This window comes from Bufo bufo, chromosome 2, assembly GCF_905171765.1.
Source record: "Bufo bufo chromosome 2, aBufBuf1.1, whole genome shotgun sequence".
NCBI lineage: Eukaryota > Metazoa > Chordata > Amphibia > Anura > Bufonidae > Bufo > Bufo bufo.
The window spans coordinates 274,804,428-274,825,644 of record NC_053390.1 but is presented as its reverse complement, the minus strand read 5'-3'; the positions used below and the strand labels follow the sequence as shown (position 1 = coordinate 274,825,644).

General features: G+C 38.7%; 1 protein-coding gene across 1 annotated transcript in view; it reads left to right on the top strand.

Moving 5' to 3' along the window:
• Positions 1 to 4,854: 4,854 nt before the first annotated feature.
• The window catches only part of SEZ6L (seizure related 6 homolog like), a 420,457-nt gene continuing 404,094 nt past the window's right edge, over positions 4,855 to 21,217 (top strand). The window contains exon 1 of the mRNA XM_040416561.1: positions 4,855 to 4,876. Coding sequence (XP_040272495.1) covers positions 4,858 to 4,876 — 19 coding nt within the window. The 5' untranslated portion in view covers positions 4,855 to 4,857. The remainder of the gene's footprint in view (positions 4,877 to 21,217) is intronic.

Genomic DNA, 21,217 nt, shown 5'->3' with positions numbered 1-21,217 from the left:
AAAACGATGAAGTGAACATGGCCTTAGCTGTTCTTTCATGTCTGCATCTCCCATGTACGGTACTTTGTGTAGCTACAGTTAGGTCCATATATATTTGGACACTGACACAATTTTTTTTTTATTACCTGTTTACTAAAACATATTCAAGTTATAGTTATATTATGGGCATGGACGTAAAGTCCAGACTTTTAGCTTTCATTTGAGGGTATCCAAATTAAAATTGGATGAAGGGTTTAGGAGTTTCACTCTGTTTTTAAAATGACCCAAAGTAATTGGACAATTGACTCAAAGGCTGTTTCATGGGCAGGTGTTGGCAATTATTTCATTATTTAATTGTCAATTAAGCACATAAAAGGCCTGGAGTTGATTTGAGGTTTGGTGCTTGCATTTTGTTGAGACGTGAACATGCGGTCAAAAGAGCTCTCCATGCAGGTAAACAAACAATCCTTTATCTGTGAAAACAGAAAAAAAAAACTCCAATAAATAGCTACACTATTAGGAGTGGCAAAATCTACAGTTTGGTGCATCCTGAGAAAGAGAGAAAGCACTGGTGACCTCAACAATACAAAAAGACCTGGACGCCCACGCGAGGCAACAGTGATGAATGATCACAGAATAATTACTATGGTGAAGAGAAACTCATTCACAACAGCCAACCAAGTGAACAACACTCTACAGGATATAGGCATATCAATATCCAAATCTACCATAAAGAGAAGACGGAAAGAATGATGTTGAATGAGATAAGGAAAGAAAAAAGTGTAGCGAAGGCATGGTACAGTTCATGATCCAAAGTATACCACATCATCTGTAAAACACGGCGAAGGCAGTGTAATGGCTTGGGCATGCTTGGCTGCCAGTGGCACTGGGTCACTATTATTTATTGATGATGGGACACAGGAAAGAACCAGCCGGATGAATTCTGGGGTTTTCAGAAACATACTGTATGCTCAGATCAAGCCAAATGCAGCCAAACTGGTTGGTCGGCCTTTCATAATACAGATGGACAATGACCCAAAACATAAAGCCAAAGCAACCCAGGAGTTTATTAAAGCAAAGAAGTGGAATATTCTTAAATGGCCAAGTCAGTCACCTGATCTGAACCCTATAGAGCATTTCACTTGTTAATGACTAAACTTCAGACAGAAAGGCCCACAAACAAACAGCAACTGAAAACCGCTGCAGTAAAGGCCTGGCAGAGCATTAAAAAGGAGGAAACACAGCGTCTGGTGATGTCCATGAGTTCAAGACTTCAGGCAGTCATTGCCAAAAAAGGGTTTTCAACCAAGTATTAGAAATTCAAATTTTATTTACAATTATTTAATTTGTCCAATTACTTTTGAGCCCCTGAAATGAAGAGATTGAGTTTAAAAAATGCTTGAGTACCTCACATATTTATGCAATCATTTTGTTCAACCCACTGAATTAAAGCTTAAAGTCTGAACTTCAACTGCATCTGAATTGTTTTGTTCAAAATCCATTGTGGTAATGTACAGAACAAAAATTTGAAAAATGTTTTCTCTGTCCAAATATATATGGACCTAACTGTATTTACTCTTTAGTTAGTTGGCATGCAGATGTGTTCTTCATTCGCCATCTAGAATAGGAACTGCTGGCCTTCGAGTACTAAGACAACCATATAAAAAATTGTCTGTGTACTTTAGACAATTGTCGAGTACTTTAGACAACCATATAAAAAATTGTCTGTGTTGCGACAAACGGACAATTTTTTATACATAGTTTGTCCTCAATGGATTATAATCTACATTGATCATATACTTATACTATATATAACTATATAGTATACTATATATATTTCTCTAGTATAACAGGTCAACCCATTGGATAACTATACATTATTAGATATACCGTACATTATTTATGTACAGCCATGACAAACAGTACAATGAGAGTCAGATTAGTTTCCTATTGAAGTCAGTACCTACTGTAGGAAAACACAAGGGGTCGTCATTGATGGAAGATATGTGTCACCGAGGTTCCTGGCCTCAGTGAGGTAAGAGCCGGTAATTTTAAATGTCAGCAGCAGCTAGTGCTGACTGACACTATTGATTATTTAGTGTGGCTGTAAAGCCAATCCGGGCCGGCTCTTACTGGGAGCAGCCAAAGTGCAGGGTGGGTGGCTGTTCCCCACGTTCCAGGCCGAGTTTTGGTTTGGGATAAAAACCCAGCCAGCAGTTTCAGCTGGGCGGATTATCCTCCATCTGATACTGGAGCTTTATCAGTCTGGGTGTTGGAGCCTGTTTGGGCCGGGACTAAGGCCTGCTACATTGTTTGGGGAAAAAGCACATGGATTTCTGCTTCACCCAAGGACTTATGTGCTGCAGCCTTGTGTGAACAAACACCAGACTCAAGGTGACTGTTTTTCCTTGAAACAGTTTTTTTGTTGTTACTTTACTTATGTGTGAATAAAACACTGCACTGTTTGAGTTAAAGACATTGTCATTGCCTCTGTACTGCATCCGCAAGCCGGTCTACCAGAGCAAATCCCCACACTACATACAGTACTTATATTCATCATTGATTTTTTTAGAACTTACTTTTTTTATAGATTATTATTAGGGTTTAGTGATACGACTTCGGATGAATAACTTTGGCTCATCGAAGCCAATGCATATTCTCAAACTGTACAGAGCGCTCGCTCCATACAGTATTCTAACGAAGTTTTATGCAAATCGACTTTGGATGTTTCATCCAAAGTTGAATCGCTTATCCCTAATTATTATATCAGACTGAGGTTTGCATTAAAGAGAATCTGTCACCAGCGACCTCCCTATCAAACTGTTTGCATACACACATAGCCCTGGTTCACCTGATTAAAATGCTGTTTTTCTTTTGTAGATCCGAGACTCCATTCCCGAGTTATAATACTTTTTCTTAATATGTAAATTGGGCCTTTGGTGCAATGAAGGCATCACCATTGCTTTTGTTGTCCCCAAGCTGCATTCTTTTCTGTAGCCAGTCCCTCCCTCACTGCTTTTCCACTACCTGGCCCTGTCAATCAAAGCAGCCAGGGAGGGGCTGACCACAGAAAGGGACAGAGGTTGGGTGCAACAAGAGCAATGGTAGGATCCTCATTGCACTGAATGTCTGATTTAAATATAAAGAAAAAGTATCGTAACTCAGGAATCAACAAAAGAAAAACATTATTTTAATCAGGTGAAGCGCAGCTATATGTCTATGCAAACAGTCTGATAGGGAGGTCGCTGGTGACAAATTTATTTTGCGCCTGTACTGCATGCTAAATGCAACAAATACATCTAGCTGTCCTCTGTGGGTAGGGGCTACATTTATTTTTAAGTTTATATACATTGAAAACTTTTGGCCCTCACAAAAAGTATTTTTTACTTTGTGTATAACATGGGGATTCAACACTTTGTTCTCTGTAAATAAGCAGAAAGAAGGGGCCATGATACTCAGTGGAGCACCACGACTCTTTTACTGCAGGGGCTTGCTGCAGCGAGAGGTTCTGCACTAAAGGTGGCAAAGTGGCCATTTGGTTCTGCTAATCATAGATAGGGAAAGAAGGGAAAGAAATAAGGAAATGCAGTAATTTTATATGCTAGAAAACCATTCAAGCACATATAAGTTAAGTTTTAAGAATTATAATTTTTTCTCAAGTCAAAAAGCTATAAATGTGTGACCGTTGTGTAACATGTTAAAGGGGTTGTCCCATGAAAAAATATTCTACAGTTTTCAAACCAGCGCCTGGATCTGAATACTTTTATAATTGCATGTAATTAAAATATTAGCATAGCCACTGAGTTATTCAATGTTATCTATCTGTCCAGCGCCACCTGCTGTTTGCTCTTTTACTTATTTCTTTGTCCGGCTCAGCAAGATGGCCGCACATGCTCAGTTTCATCCTCCAACTGCCTCCTGAGCTGATAGGGAGAGCATGGACACGCCCCCTTAGCTGCAGCAGAAAAGACACTCCCCTTGAGCTGTCAGCTTGATATAAATCTAGCAGAGCAATGAATGTGGAGACCTCTGGATCCATGTGAGGTACAGGGCTGGTTCTGGCTTTGTTAGAAAAATGTTGTCATGTCCTATATGATGTCTGATTTTCATTTTCTACATTTATCATGGGATAACCCCTTTAAATTTGGTGTGAGCATTTAAAGGGGCTAAAATAGTTCTGGAAAGTAAGTTTTGGAACCATGTCAGGTCTGCTGTGTCTCCCTACCTTTGTGCAAGTTTCAAATCCCAAATTAGCATCATCGTATTCTTTGTGGCATAGAAAAGGGTATCAAACTAAATTGTATGAGAAGTTTCCTTAAAATACTGGTAAATGTTATTAATAGTTATAGTAATAAGAATATTGAGCAATATTTAGAGTTTACATTTCCATGTGTATTCAAATCACAATCCATACATCATTATCCAGATTTCTGAGTGTATTCCAACATCCCTGAAGTCAAATATGCCCTTGGAGATATAGTAAAGCTAACCGGAGACAAATTTACTGCATCTAATAGGGAATATGAACTTTAACTAATTCAACTACCTTCCATCTCTACATTTATCACCCACCTTCTGTCTATTATGTAAATGAAACATCTGCCTATTTGCTCCAGGTCTAATGAATTTCATTGGCTTTCACGTGTCCTACTAAAATAGGGACTGGTAATCATTAAATAGGCAAATATGATTATTCTGCCATAAAATATTATTTAATATTGTCACAAATGGTGATTTAATGCAAGGATTTGCTTGACCCGTTGTAAACAGTTATTATCTGTCCATCTTTCTCCCAGGAACTTTATACTGCATATGGCAGATGGCAGGACTCGTTCCATTCAGAAAGATACTAAATGGCAAGTAGCATACGTCCATTTTATGTCATGGGCAGAACACGGTAATTAATTCTATCATATAGTTTCGATGGGAATAGGATAGCAATGTGTGTGCTTCATTATGTATAATCACTCTATACCAAATATGAAAATGTAATTGTTAAAATACTGTTGCAGAAAAAAAATCAGTAACATACAGTAATAATATCAATGTATAATAATAATAATGTTCCCTTTTAGTCTGTCTGTACTTTAAGTGTTTGTGCTTTGTCCTTGACCTTCACTATGGGACAATACACCTCCATTGTTTTTTGGTCATATGCTGTTTTTGTCAGTCTTGCTCCATAGCTATAGATATAGATCATTCACATCTAGAACATCATATATAGTAAACACTTAATAGAGTACAATAACAGTAACACAGTAAAAGTGCTGAAAAGCACTGAATAACATCTTTAAAGGGGTTCTCCCAGGGTTTGGTGAAAATCCTCCTGCGTGCTGACCTGTGGAGGGAAGATAGTCCACTCAGCACTTAATCCTCAGTTGTTCCACCAATTCCGCCATCTACACTTCATTCAGGCCAAACTGATATCTTTCTGAGTTTTCCTATTTAGGTGCAGTATGTAGCTGAACATGGAGTCTAAGGAAGACATCCAACTTGGACCTGAGTGGAGGAGCCCACATCCAGTTCCAGTGGGCACGTGAGCTCAGTGGAGTTGGTGGAGTCAGTGGAGCAATGGAGGTATACATACTGAGTGGACTATGTTCCCTTCGCAGGTTAGCATACAGGAGGATTTTCACCAAAGGCTGGAGAACCCCTTAAAGTGCATCAACAATACTGTTATACGGTCTCCACACAACAGCACCTACATAATAGAGCATTAAAGTACCCACTACTGCTTTACAGTGCAACACAATTCAGTTGCTCAAATACTACTGTAAAGCTACATTCACATGACCGTAGTGTTTTGCAGATCCGCAAACATGGATACCGGCCCATGTGCGTTCCGCAATTTGCGGACTACACATGGCCACCGCTATCATAGAAAATGCCAATTCTTGTCCGCAATGGCGGACAAGAATAGGACATGCTCTATATTTTTTGCTAGGCTGCCGAACAGAACTACGGATGCAGACCGCACACGGTGTGCAGTCCGCATCTTTTGCAGCCCCATTAAAATGAAAGGGTCCGCACTTGTTCCGCAAAAGTTTCTGCACAATTCATATGGTCATGTTGTCTGGCATAAGAAAAACAATATTAACAACAAGTAATCTATAAAATAAAAACACAATTGCACTGGTGGCCCCTGACTTGGTTCAGCGATCTAGTTCAGTCAATGGCGTTAGTAATCTCATGCCTTATGCAAGATTCACTTCTGATTACAATTATTGGCTGCAGCGGTCATGTCATTGTATGGTATATGACTGCCATAGCAAAGTAACTGGAAATGTGTGGACCACTGAAGTGATTGAGGATTAAACCGGTATTTTTTTTTATAGCATTCTCTGTTATTTTTGTTGTTTTTTTAAATCCTAGAAACATACCACCATTCATGAATAAAAAATAAAAAAAGACACATGCATATTCCCACCTACTGTAGACTAGTGATGAGTGGCAGGAGCAATATTCTAATTCACGATATTTCGCGAATATTTGGGCGAATATTCGTCATAAATTTGCGAATTTGCCATTATTTTCTTGATTGCAAAAATCGGCAATGTAATATGCGCGTATTGCGCGTATTGCGCGTGCAATACAGGCGTGGGTCACTTTTGCTAAATTTTTCAAGCTGCTAGAAGTTTTCTGAGACTGGAGAAAATGGTTGGCACAGCAGAACATTACAATAGCTTTATATGCAGATAGAGTGCTCCAATATATTCGCGATTGCGCAAATCGGCAATAAATGTTGCGCATATTTTGGCACAATACGTGCAACTTCACATTTTAGCAGGTCTGACTACATATTACTGATAGGTGCAAGTATTGTTGTGAACTTGTGACATCACAGCACTATGTCTGTAGCATGTATGTATGTATGGACACTACATAACACCCTGCACTGGAACCTATCAGCTACACTATATCACTATCTAACCTACACTGACCATCTCCCACTAACTATCTGTATTATATATATAAGCTAACTAACTAACTATCTAATGTAATTAGATAGTAATTAACAGTAAAGCACAGAGCACAGCAATGACACTGCTGGCGATATTCACGATTAAAATTCGTAATTTGAATATTCGCTCCCAACACTACTGTAGACTCCTACAGGACAGTCAGTTTCTGACAGACAGACATAAATACACAAGGACAGATTTAAAGGCTATGTTTACACTCAGAGGCAATTTTTTTATCATTGCATGTTACTCATTTTTGGCTAAAAATCTTTTTTTCAATTGGCCTTTATTTAAAATATTAAGCTGTTCTGTCACAAAGGGTTAACTGTTTTTCTAGTTGTGTGACTGGTACTTTCTATTTCACTTTGTGCTGGTCATCTAATAAACCTTTAATTTAATAAACACTTATTTTAGCCACATTGTTATTAGTAAGATAAGGATTGAGCTTTGATGAGTGTTTATAATGTCAGAGAGTAGAGATAAGGAGTCTGTCTGCTCCTGCTCTGAGGGAAAAGACAGAAAATCCAAAGGGTGCTACTAGAGCATCTCAGCTATGTACAGAAAAAAGGACACCATATTTTTAATAAATTCCAATTTAAAAAAATATTTTTAGCTGAAAATGAGTACAATGCAAAAATAAATAAATAAATAAATAAATAAAAATTCCCCCAAAGGTGTACATGTGTACATAGCCTTTAAGGCCCTATCACACTGGGTAGGATGATAAACACATCCAACAGCCTATTACACAGGCTGATGCATACTGACTGTAGGATGCATGATTGCTCCTGCAGTTTTATTGATCATTGGCAGCACAACCTTGCTTACACATGGAGATGTCCTGCTGATAATCATGTATGTTTCATCCAGATTAAAGATGCTAGTCAGACGACAAATGAGCGCTTGCACGTTCATTGGCTGATTGGCTGCACGATGATGAGCCAATTATTAGGAATGAGTGTTCCCATGATCGCTTCCTCTCCATAATTGGCCCAAATATTGTTCCAACTAATAAGGCCTTTACTCTATCAGTAAGCTGTCACATGAAGAAAGAAAGGATATAATAATTGATCAACTTTCTGTAATCTTTACAACTGCTTTGATTATCATTGGGTCTGGAGTGTGATATACTGTAAAGGACCTTTGTACTATAATGCATAATCTTCAAACATCTCCATATGAAAAGAGGTTCACTGTATATATCTCATTATTAAAATCACAGTTTAGGTAGATAGATACATCGATCGATCGCCGAATATACAATCTTTCATCAGTGGCATTTTCATCAAAAATAAGTAAAAAGGCTACATGACATTGTCATCTAATATACAATATACCAGCTGACCATATTGGCATTTTTATTAAGCCTACAACAAACAAATAATTTTTTTGTTTTTTTGCTTTTTTTTATTTACCTAGCTTACTATATTTAAAATGTTAGTAAGTACTTTTAAACTCCTGGGCAATAATCATGAACTAACAAATGCTAACATGGACTAACTAAACGAATCGAATTGCACAAATTATACCAATCAGGTTTTGATTTTCCATTGATTTTTCTATAGATTTGCAATAATTATGTTATGATTTTTATAGTCTTTTTATTTGCAACAACCATTATTTTACTTGCAACAATCATGTTATGATATTTATATATTCATCGATTTTCTATAGATTTGTACTAATCATGCTATGTTTTCACGAATGTATCTATAAAGTAATAGTGTGGTGGTCACTGTTCTATGGGGATCTCAAAAAGAGCCTCATAGACCACTGACGATTTACACATACATTTGCAGTATATAGGTGAAGTCTAATATTGCATTTAAATAGGTATTCCATTTACGTATTATTTATTTTTATATGCTTTATAATTTTATTTATATATAATAAATGTTATAGTAAACATCAACAATAGTGATTCCTGAATGCAAGTGTGCCTACCAATAGAAAAATTTGAACTGTAATATTTGGCATTGGATAGGCCATTGGTTAGAGCACCTTTATCCATTGGACCCAGAGGGGTGAGCTACTAATCACATTATTTCTCGATTGATCGATCAATCGACTGATACGTGGCTGTTCCATTAACAAGGATGTAACTGTAATAGGTCATATGGGAAGACATTGTCCTAATCAACATAAAGGGAACCTTTCATGTTTAACAAGCACTCTGATCTGTCAGCATCATGCTACAGAGAGGAAAGAGCTGAGCAAATTGATACATAGTTTGGTGGGAAAAGATTCAGTATATGTAGTATTGATTCATTTAAATGTGTTATCTCATGATTAATATAAAAACTGATAATCAGACATCATATAGGACAGGATAATCTCTTACTAACAAAGCTAGAACCAGCCCTGTACCTCACATGAAACATGAGATTGCGCCAATTGATCTACTAGATTAATTTTAGGTTGGTAGCTCATGGGTCAAGTTTTTTCTTATGGTTGTGTTCTTTTTGCTGCAGCTCTCTGCCTATGTCGGTTAAGGGGCATGCCATTTCTGATGCAGCACTCTCCCTGTAACTGACACAGCTTCTAACAGTAGATATGGCAAGTTGTAGTTGACGGATGGAACTGAGCATGTGCGACCACTTCAGCAATGTTACTGAGGTGAACCGAAATATAACAGCAAACAGCAGGTGGCGCTAGACATACACAACTCAGTGGCTATACTAAATTCTTTGCTTTGTAGAATATTTTTTGTGGTAAAACACCTTTAAATCTCTGCTCATTCTGAACTTAGTCCCTAATATAATTGACACGCTGGGCTACTGACAGCTATCTCTGTATGTACACTCATACAGGGAAGGCTGTCAATCACTGAGTGAAACCACGCACTGGTCTTCTAAGCCCAGAATGAGCAGGGATTTCAGTCAATATGATACTGAATCTTTTTACATGAAACTATACAGTATATTAAAAAGGTCATGATTGGGAAAATGAACATATGTATGACCATTCATTCACAGTTATTGCCCAGTGTAAACATTATGATCAGCTAAAAAATAGCCAACTGCTTGTTTCTTGGCTGATCATAGGATTTAAAGTGAACATTACAATTGTCTGCAGCAAATCACCCCCTGTAAGCAGGGAGACAACTGACTCGCTATATCATCAATCAGTGACCGTTAAAAGCAAAAATCTGCCAGTGTAAATGGGCCATAATTTTGCCTACCTGAAATTGAACTTATTGGTGTAACCCATGAGTGCAAAACTAGAATACCTTTTTTTAGTTTACTATTACTCACTACTAGGGTTGAGCGAACCCGTGGAAGTTCGGGTCCGCCGGGTTCGGCCGAACTTCAGGTCAAAGTTTGGGTTCGGGACCCCATTTAAGTCAAGGACCTTCTATCTTCATTCACCACGTGTTGAGCCGCAGGTCCTTTTGCAGGTCCTTAAGAAAAGAAGATACCGACTGTGCGATCAAGTGGATGCGGTGATTTATTTATTTTTTTAACCCCTCAATAGACATTTTATTTAGCATTCTGTTGTAAGAATGCTATTATTTTCCGTTATAACCATGTTATAACGGAAAATAATAAAAATCACCCAAACACTGAACCCGAACTTTAGTGAAAAAGTCCAGGTTCGGCTCCTGGTACCCGAACTCGCAAAGGTCGGTACGAACCTGGGTTCACTCAACTCTACTCACTACAATTCCAATATCCTAGAATAAATCCAACATATAGCTACACTGGATAATGACTTCTGCATTGCTTCAGCCTGCTATCTGAGTTGTGCATTCACATGTAGGTTGTATCCTAATGGTGGACATAGAAGTTAGTTACTTGAACAGCAGTTGACAGTGGCATCACTAAAGACTTATGAGCCCTGGTACAAGAGTTAAGCTTGGGGCCCCCTTCCCTCAGTGCTTTGTGGCCAGGGGCAGGGAAACACATAGCCTTCATGCTGCCTGAGGCAAAAATTGAAAAGGCACCCCCCCATGCCAAATTCTTAACCTAACCCCTTTCGCTAACTTGACCAGCATGCACCTGGGCCCAGTAGCGACTGCTACCTCTGCACCACCTATAGCTACGCCCAGGGACATAGCTATAGGGTAAGCAGGGGAAGCGACTGCTTTGGGGCCAAAACTCACAAGGGGCTCCCTCAGGAGGAGGACTGTAAGATTTTATTTTCAAGGAATCAGCTTTTCTCCCTCTCTCCATTAAATACACATAGACATTTGGCCAAACTGAACATGTATGTGTATGGAGAAGATGAGAGAGTCTGAATGTGTATGGCCGGCTTGAGACATCCAGATAGTTTACCTTCAGCTGTGTAGATGCGTTCTACTGAAGATAAAGGATCCCTATAAGTATAACCTTTTTTTTTTACTTTCACGGTAGATGAATTCTGAACAACATTTTGCCATTAATCATCTTCTCATGTTTGTCCAAGTTTATCTTCCAAATAGATGGAATAGAACAACCTGTATCTCATCAGATAACCAAAATGTTCACAGCAGCAGAAGATAAGAGTACTGATCTTCAGGAAGGCAGAGACTTGTCAACTTGTGTCATTATGTTAGTAAGGACAGGTCTATAAGTAAAGGGTCAGAGCTATAAATCATGATGCAAAATGAAGTCAAGTGCACAGCTGCATAAAACATGATCCAAAGTTCTTATACACAGCTTTGGGTGTCTATCAGCAAGGCACATCTAGTATTGCATATCTCAACTTGGTTGGTTCTTATTTAAAGGTTTAAAGGGGTTCTTGCCCTCTGTGAACATTTTCTACAGACCCTACAGCAAGGCCAGAACTGTGGTGGTAATCATACTATCACATGACTCAGTGACATAACACATGGGTGAAATATCACTGCTGCAGCCTAGTCAGTGGCTGAAGCAATCACATGACCCAACATAAAACTAGGTGTTGATGGGGATGCCCAGGACCTGCAGAGCCAGAAGGGGCAGAGATAAGGTGGAGATCAGGTAAGTTTGATTATAACTAGTAAAGTAGACTTCGATACAAATTTCAGGAAAAATGTAATTCAATGCGAAGCTGAATTTCCTTGTGCTTCACGGGTAGCGAATCGATTTAACCTTAAATAGTGTAAAAAAAAAAATATAATAATTATACTTACCTGATTCATTTGCTCGCAATGGGCTGGCTGCCACCATCTTGCGGGCCGGACAAAATCCCGCTCGTGGTGACATATGACGTCACCACGCCGGCTGGCGTGACGATGTCATCTCGGGCTGCGTGAGATTTTCCGCCAAACCTTTAAGTAATGAGCAAATGGATCAAGTAAGTATTATTATTTTTTTTTTATATTATTTTATTTATTATTTTTACGCTGTATTATTTCTATCAGATGCCGCGATCAGCTATGAACGCGGCATCTGAGGGGTACAATGACATGCTGAATCGAATTTTACAAAACTTTACTCATCTCTAATTATCACCACAGGTCTGGTCATAAACAAACGAATCCAGCAGAAATACCTCCATATAGAATCAAAGGTATACAGAGGTACAGTACAGGCCTCATGTAAATGTATGGATGCTTTATTATGGTTCTGCAGAAGACAAGACCAAAATACTGCCATGAGCATAACTGTTCCTATTCCTAATTTTTTTTAAAAATAAAAAAATAAGAAAACTCAGTTGAATCTATTCCTGGAATGTCTTTGACGGGTTACATGGGACACATTATGTGACTGGAGATTTCTATACCGCTGTCATATTATGATGTATGCAAACCATATCTCAGGTGTAATACACCTAATACTGAGTGAAAGCAAAATAAGTAGCTTATTAACTCGTCAGATATTCTCAGCAACAGCTCAAGATCATCTAGAAACAGGGGAATACAGGACTGAGTTATGGGACTGATTAGAATTAGGGATGAGCGAATCGACTTTGGATGAAACATCCAAAGTCGATTAACAATAAAACTGCGTTCTAATACTGTACGGAGCAGGCGCTTCATACAGTATTAGAGTGTATTGGCTTCGTTGAGCAGAAGTTATTGCTTTGCGAAGTCTCACGAGACTTCAGGCAATAACTTCATAAATTAATTTGTACTGTAAAATAACATTTCCCAAACTCGTGTTCGGTTCCAGTTATCGCGAAACAATAACTTTGGCTCATCTGAGCCAATACATTCTAATACTGTACGGAGCTCCTGCTCCGTACAGTATTAGAACAAAGTTTTATGCAAATCGACTTCAGATGTTTCATCCGAAGTCGATTCGCTCATCCCTAATTAGAATCGTATGATTAGAAGTAAGTTTTCGTAAGCACTATGCTGACAAAATAACATTTCTATATTTAAAACGGCACTATTACCGAAAATTCACTTTTCCACGGCTTCTTCATTCTGTGCTGAAATAAAAAATATATAAACTCAGATCATTAACTGTATAATAAAAGAATGCACAAATTGGATTTAAAATAATTGCAGACACTCAAGATTTTTTTGATTATTAAGTACTGAATCCAATGCTCTAGTCATTTGGCTTGTGTTCTAGCTGGAGATAGGTTGATACCATGGAAGAAAAAGCTTAATATCAGCATCTTATTAGTTATAGCTGGTGGGAAACATCTGTCTCACTTCTTTGCAGCTCTAATTGTGACTACTCAGTTGGGAAAGTGCAGGCAGGATATTAACCAGAAATGGTTTGGTCCTCGGCACTTACTGAACTCTCTCCATATCTTTTTTGGAAGATTAGATGACAAAGCTTAAGGGGATAAAACACAATCTGCAACCTGTTAAAGTGATTTTTACATCAGGAAACCATAGGATCTATACAGAAAACCAGCCTAAACAGACAAGCTTCTCTTTAGATATTGCAAGAGGTTAAGACTAACATATATTTCAAGTGATATATTAGCATATTTGCAGCTGAGCACCTGAAGAGATCAAATGGATGTGTTATGATAAATTATTGATGAGCGATTTCATTTGAAGCCATGCTGTATATGTTCTGCAACTTAAGTTTCCATATGTAAAGGAAAGCTATGTCAAAAAAATCAGATATCACATAGTGTTTGCATTTTGTTCTGTATCTTCTGTGTCAGATGTTCAGGGATGGACTGGGAACTTAAATTGGCCCTGGAAAAATACTAAAAGTGGCCCAATTTTGTAGTTGGGTCCAAATTGATGGAAAGTGGGGTCAACACAAGTAGGCAGGCCAGCAATACCATATTGTGGCACATTATACCACCCCAACAGAGCCAAATACCACAGTCCATAAAAAAATACTACCAGAAGCACAAAATACATCCTGAAAGACTTCCACGGGCCGGCTGTGAGGAGGGCTCAGACAGCCCCCTGTGCATCGGCCCATTGGGAAATTTCCCTGTAAGGTCTATGGCCAATCCGCCCCTGCAGATGTTACATTACTATCCCAATGGTGATTTCTGTGTTGTAGTAACATAGTGTGCTTGAACAAAGCCATACTGTATGTTCATCGATTTCAACCAATAGATTGGAGAGAATGTGTGTAAAGGGATGAGGTATGAATACACTTTAAAAAATAGTTTCCCTCCATTGATCCAGAAGGTAAGAAACTAATAATTAGAGATAAGCAAGGTCATGGAAAATTCAATTCGGCCCACAAAGAAATCCGCTTCGTGAAGAGGTACAGTAATACAAAGCATTTCTTTGTATGTAGTGGGCGTAATGATGAGGAATGGCAATCACGCCACTCCCCCTACCAACCACCACTGTCATTGAACCCCTCAGATGCCGCATTCATCACTGATCGTGGCATCTGAGGCTACCATCATGGTAACAAATAGTGATCAGCGGGAGGTGCCATATTCGATTTTGCGATATTTCATGAATATTCGATTGAATATTCGTCTTATATTCGTCGAAATAGAATATTCGTCATTATTCTATTTATCTCGAATAATATGCGATTTAATTATTCGCGTATTGCGATTTTATTTTAACTGTATAAGGCAACTTTCATATTGGTTGGCTATGGCTAATATGTGTATTTTATGAATATTCGCTGTATTGCTATAACTTCGTTTTTTAGAATATTACGAATATTCAAAAATACGAAGTTATAGCAATATAGCGAATATTCGTAAAATACACATATAGACTGTAATTTAGCTAATATAGTGCTATAATCTTTTTTTTTATAGTCAAATTTTTTTGTCTCTTCTGAACTTCATTTTTGCAAAAAATTTACACTATTAAAAAAAAATACTATAGCACTATTAGCTAACTTGCAGTCTTTATGTGTATTTTGCGAATATTCGCTATATTGCTATAACTTAGATTTTTAGAATATTACGAATAATCGAAAAAACTAAGTTATAGCAATATAGCGAATATTCGTAATGTACATATATAGACTGCAATTTAGCTAATATAGTGCAGTAGTATTTATTTTTTTAATAGTTCAAAAGAGACAAAAAAAATAACTATAAAAAAAAGATTATAGCACTATATTAGCTAAATTACAGTCTTTATATGTGTATTTTACGAATATTCGCTATATTGCTATAACTTTGTTTTTTAGAATATGACGAATATTCTAAAAAACGAAGTTATAGCTACATAGCGAATATTTTCGTTATTTAGAATATTCGTCAATTTGTTTTTTTTATATGAAAAAATGATTCCTTCCAGCTTAATTTGCTTGTGGGCCAATGACTCATTGACCCACAAACAAGAAGCAGTGAAGGATCATGTTTTTTCATATGTTTAAAATTTACGAATATTCGATATAGCGAATATATAGCACTATATTCAAAATATTTGCGAATTCTTGAAGTTGCGATATTCGATAAAAATATTCGTTATTCGAATATTCACGCTCAACACTAGTAACAAAATAAGGAAATACTCACCTTATCCATTTGATCGCGTAGAGGCCGTCGTGGCCATCTTGATTAATAATAATAATAATAATAATAATAATAAAATGTATTTATATAGCGCCACCATATTCCGCAGCACTTTACAAGTTCATAGGGTTTATAATTGAAGACACTGAGCAAAATCTTGCGCAGTGACGTGATGAGGTTATCACTCTGGCTGGGAATCACGATGGCCACAATGGCCTCTTTGCATTCAAATAGATGAGGTGAGTATATTTTTTGTTGTTTTTACCACCATTTCAGGGAAAATTGATTAGTTACCAGGAAACGCGAAGAAATTCGGAATTTCGAATTTGTCCTAAAATTCGGATTGAAGTCAATCCATTTGATTCAACCTCACTCAACACTACTCATAATGCATGAATCAGTTTATTCTAAAAAGGAAACATTTCCTTACCAACCCCTAGTGGTGAGCAGACTGGATCAACATTAAAAACAAGAATTGAAGGCAGCGCCCCTTGCCTTTTGAGGGGATTTTACATGGAACAGTTTTTCAACATATTTTTTGTATGAACCATTTATATATGGACTGGTGCCCAAAACTGAACTGCAAATTGCATACTAAAGGCTGCACCAAAGCTTTGTAAAGTGGTAATATTACATCCCTGTCCCACAAGTCCATGCCTATTTTAATATATTAAACTATTTTGCTGGCCTTAGAAGAAGTTGATTAACACTTCATGCTGTTACATAGTCTATGTTATGTTGGCATTACATGCCCATCAACATTCCACTCCTCTCGTTGGGCACAATTGCTGCCTTGCTCACCTGCCCCATCAATCCTGGCCTCTGGCAGTCCAGACCCGCTGGTGTTGCTCTCCTACTACCCGGTGTGCCCGGCTGTTGGAATAGCACTTCTCCAAATAGGCTGAGGCATTCTTCCTGCTTTGCCCGTAGAGCACATGCCCTCCCTCTAGATCTTAATGGGCTAGAGCATTTACCCTAATCTTACAAAGCCAATGGCTGGCTACCCTGCTGTAATTAAGGCACTTTCCTTTGTGGGAGGTTGTCTGAGCAATAGGTTCTAGTACTCTAGTATCCTGTAAAGGTGTGCCATTAGCTTGTTTGCTTGTTCTGTGTATGACTTCTGCCTCACTTCTGGATTTGAACTTTCACTGCCTTAACGGACCTCTGTCATCTCCATATTGATCCTGAGTTGCTGGCCCTGACCTTGGACTGCTTATTGGACTGCACGCTCTCCACCTTCCCTGACCTCTGTCCCTAAATATGGTTTTGCCTGATCTTTTGGTGTTCCACACAAATGTTTCTTGACTCATGCGGGTCGGCAGTCACTTGTCAGCAGCCATTACAGAGACTACTCCAATAGGTAGCGGCCTGGTAGTTCCCCTGCAATAAAGTCCAGATCCCTACACAGGAGATAAATGGTGAAGACCAGGAAGGTTGCATAGATAATGCCCTAGGAGTAGACCCAATCCAAATCTGTTCAAACTACAAAACAGATCCACATATGCTCTGCAACAATGATCTTCAAGTACATTCAGATCCTTCTTAATAAGTAACTTTCCCAGATTTTTCCCCTAGGACATGTGGTGCATGCATCACTGAACCAGTGAAAGAGTTCAGCACTAAAATAGACTAAATAGAAAATATATATTATGGAGTTTTCATGCATAAACTACTAAATAAACCATCCACATAAATACTATTAAATTGCCAAATATATATTAATACATAAATAAAAAATTAAAGAATTTCAGAATGGGACATAACATGAACAAGAAATGAAATAAAGTGCAGGAGCATGAAGTTGCAAATATTTGGTATACCACACAATCTGCTGTGAGAAAAAAAAAACTCTTTCAGAGTACTGTGTGACTAAACTCCACAAATACCGTCACTTTGAATTATACAGCTTCATCAGGGGTAATCTCGCTAGTTAGAATAGCACATTAAATAGCCTGAATAATTATTAAATACACAGGTAGAATATAACTTACATAAGAAATATATATGGTGGCATATCAGCGTCCACACTACTCATGCCCATGGTGGAGTGCAGGGAATGGAAGTAGGTTACAGAAGAGAAACAAAAGCATGCACAACACACAATGCACAATGTATGTAGTAGAGATGAGCGACTTTTTGAAAAATTCTATTCGGCCAATTTGCTGAATTTTTTAAAAAAATTCGGTTCGATCCGAATTTATTTGGGGTGAATCGCGTCAAAAAACGACTATTTCCTGGCTGCAGATAGCCTTTATAATGGTGTAGAACACTGTGCCTTGCAGTTACACGCATAGGGAGTCTGCTATGGTAGTGAAATAATACTGTGTCAGTATGACATGCAGATAACAGACGTCGCTCTTAGAATCACTGCACACTTCACTTATTTCGGCAGTCACTGGGCCAAAACTGATCAAATAACTCAAGTATGAACTCAGCCTTACTGGTCGATGTTATCGCCAAGAAAAAGCGCACTCCTTTTACACCATCGTCAACTGATTCCACATACCGTCTACAGAACCTGTTCTATTAAACACTTATTCAAGTAGAGCCCCCCCCCCGACAGAGTGGAGAGGGTGTCAGCATTAAGTTTGTGTTGATGACACTGATTGACTGGGGGTGTCTGATGTCACTTGAGACGAAGTAGATGACCGAGTCAACCATTCAAGAACCGCTGGGTTGCTGATCAAGACACGACTGCTAAATGACACTGGGAACTCTTGCCTCTCGCTGCGACTCCTGGTGCCATGCCCCCTTACTCTGCTGTGACCTGTGCCTGCGCCAGAAACATTTAGGCCTATGCCACTCCCCTGCGAAGGGCCTGGCACTTCTCTGTATGACATACTTTTAGATCAAATAAATAAAAGGGAAATTAAAACACCCCAAAAAGTCAGTAATTTTCTCACTTCACCACACAACGGCTAATAAGCCTTTTTTTCCCCACTAATACATGTCAAAAAGGGCTGTAATTTTCTCACTTCACCACACAAGGGCAAATAATTTTGTTGTGTGTCACTAATACACGACAAAAAGGGCTTTAGAACATATAACTGCACCGCTGAACGGCAAATATATTTTTATTTTGCCACTATTACATGCCAAAAAGGGCTTTAGAACATATAACTGCACCGCTAAACGGCAAATATATTTTTCTTTTGCCACTTATACACGCCACAAAAGGCTTTAGAACATATAACTGCACTGCTGAACGGCAAATAGGCCCTTATTTTATTCCACTTATACACATCACAAAAGGGTTTAGAACATTAACTGCACTGCTGAATGGCAAATATATTTTACTTTTGCCACTAATACACGACAAAAATGGCTTTAGAACATAACTGCACTGCTTAACTGCAAATATATTTTTCTTTTTCCACTTATACACGCCACAAAAGGCTTTAGAACATATAACTGCACCGCTGAATGGCAAATATATTTTTATTTTGCCACTATTACATTAAAAAAGGGCTTTGGAACATATAACTGCACCACTGAACAGCATATATATTTTAGTTTTGCCACTAATACACGCCACAAAAGGCTTTAGAACATATAACTGCACCTCTGAACGGCAAATATATTTTACTTTTGCCACTAATACATGCCACAAAAGGCTTTATAACATATAACTGCACCGTTGAATGGCAAATATATTTTTCTTTTGCCACTAATACACGCCACAAAAGTCTTTATAACATATAACTGCACCGCTGAATGGCAAATATATTTTTATTTTGCCACTATTACACAACAAAAAGTGCTTTAGAACATATAACTGCATCTCTCAACAGCAAATATATTTTACTTTTGCCACTAATAAACACTGCAAAAGGCTTTAGAACATATAACTGCACTACTAAACGGCATATATATTTTACTTTTGCCACTAATAAACGCCACAAAAGGCTTTAGAACATATAACTGCACCGCTGAACGACAAATATATTTTTCTTTTGCCACTAATTTAGCCTCTATTTCTGAAAAGTTTCTGCTGGGATTTGAACTCACAACCTTCTAGATTAGAGCCAAAACTTTTAACCACTGCACTATACAGCTTCATGTTAACCTGCAGTGAAATATGAAATGATACTGTATAGGAATATTTACTACATGACATGACTACTATGAGGTTTTTCCTGACACAGTTTATCATTCAGCTTTATATCTGAGTGGTTAAAGCCCTTGCCTCTAATGTAGAAGGTTGGGAGTTCAAATCCTGGCAGAAACTTTTCAGAAATAGAGGCTAAAGTGGATTTAAATACACTGACTCGAGCATCGCGCTCAGACAAACAAGGTATTTGGCCGAACACTGCGCTGTGCCGAGCATCGCGATGCTCAAGCCGAATTGGTGTTCGGCTGAGCATGCTCGCTCAACACTAATGTTCATTTCTCTACAATAAGTCGTCTCCAAAGGCGATTCAGAGAATTTGGCAGTACATCCAACTGGCCTTACAACCGCAGACCACGTGTAACCACACCAGCCCATGACCTCCTCATCCAGCATGTTCACCTCTATGATCGTCTGAGACCAGCCACCCGGACAGCTGCAGCAACAATCAGCTTGCATAACCAAAGAATTTCTGTCAGAAACCATCTCAGGGAAGCTCATCTGCATGCTCGTCGTCATCATCGGGATCTGGACCTGACTGTAGTTCGTCGTTGTAACTGACTTGAGTGAGCAAATGCTCACATTTGATGGCATCTGGCACTATGGAGAGGCGTTCTGTTCATGGATGAGTCCCGGTTTTCACTGTTCAAGGCAGATGGCAGACAGCGTGTGTGGTGTCATGTGGGTGAGTGGTTTGCTGACCTCAACGTTGTGGATCGAGTGGCCCATGATGGTGGTGGGGTTATGGTATGGGCAGGCGTATGTTATGGATAACGAACACAGGTGCATTTTATTGATGGCATTTTGAATGCACAGAGATACCGTGACGAGATCCTGAGGCCCATTGTTGTGCCATTCATCCACGACCATCACCTCATGTTGTAGCATGATAATGCACGGCCCCATATTGCAAGGATCTGTACACAATTTCTGGAAGCTGAAAACATCCCAGTTCTTGCATGTCCAGCAAACTTACCGGACATGTCACCCATTGAGCATGTTTGGGATGGTCTGGATCGGTGTATACGACAGAGTGTTCCAGTTCCTGCCAATATTCTGCAACTTCGCAGAGCTATTGAAGAGGAGTGGACCAACATTCCACAGGCCACAATCAACAACCTGATCAACTCTATGCGACGGAGATGTGTTGCACTGCGTGAGGCAAATAGTCGCCACACCAGACACTGACTGGTTTTCTGCCCCCCCAGTAAGGCAAAACTGTGCACATTTCAGAGTTGCCTTTTATTGTGGGCAGTCTAAGGCACACCTGTGCAATATTCATGCTGTCTAATCAGCACCCTGATATGCCACACCTGTGAGGTGGGATGGATTATCTCGGCAAAGGAGA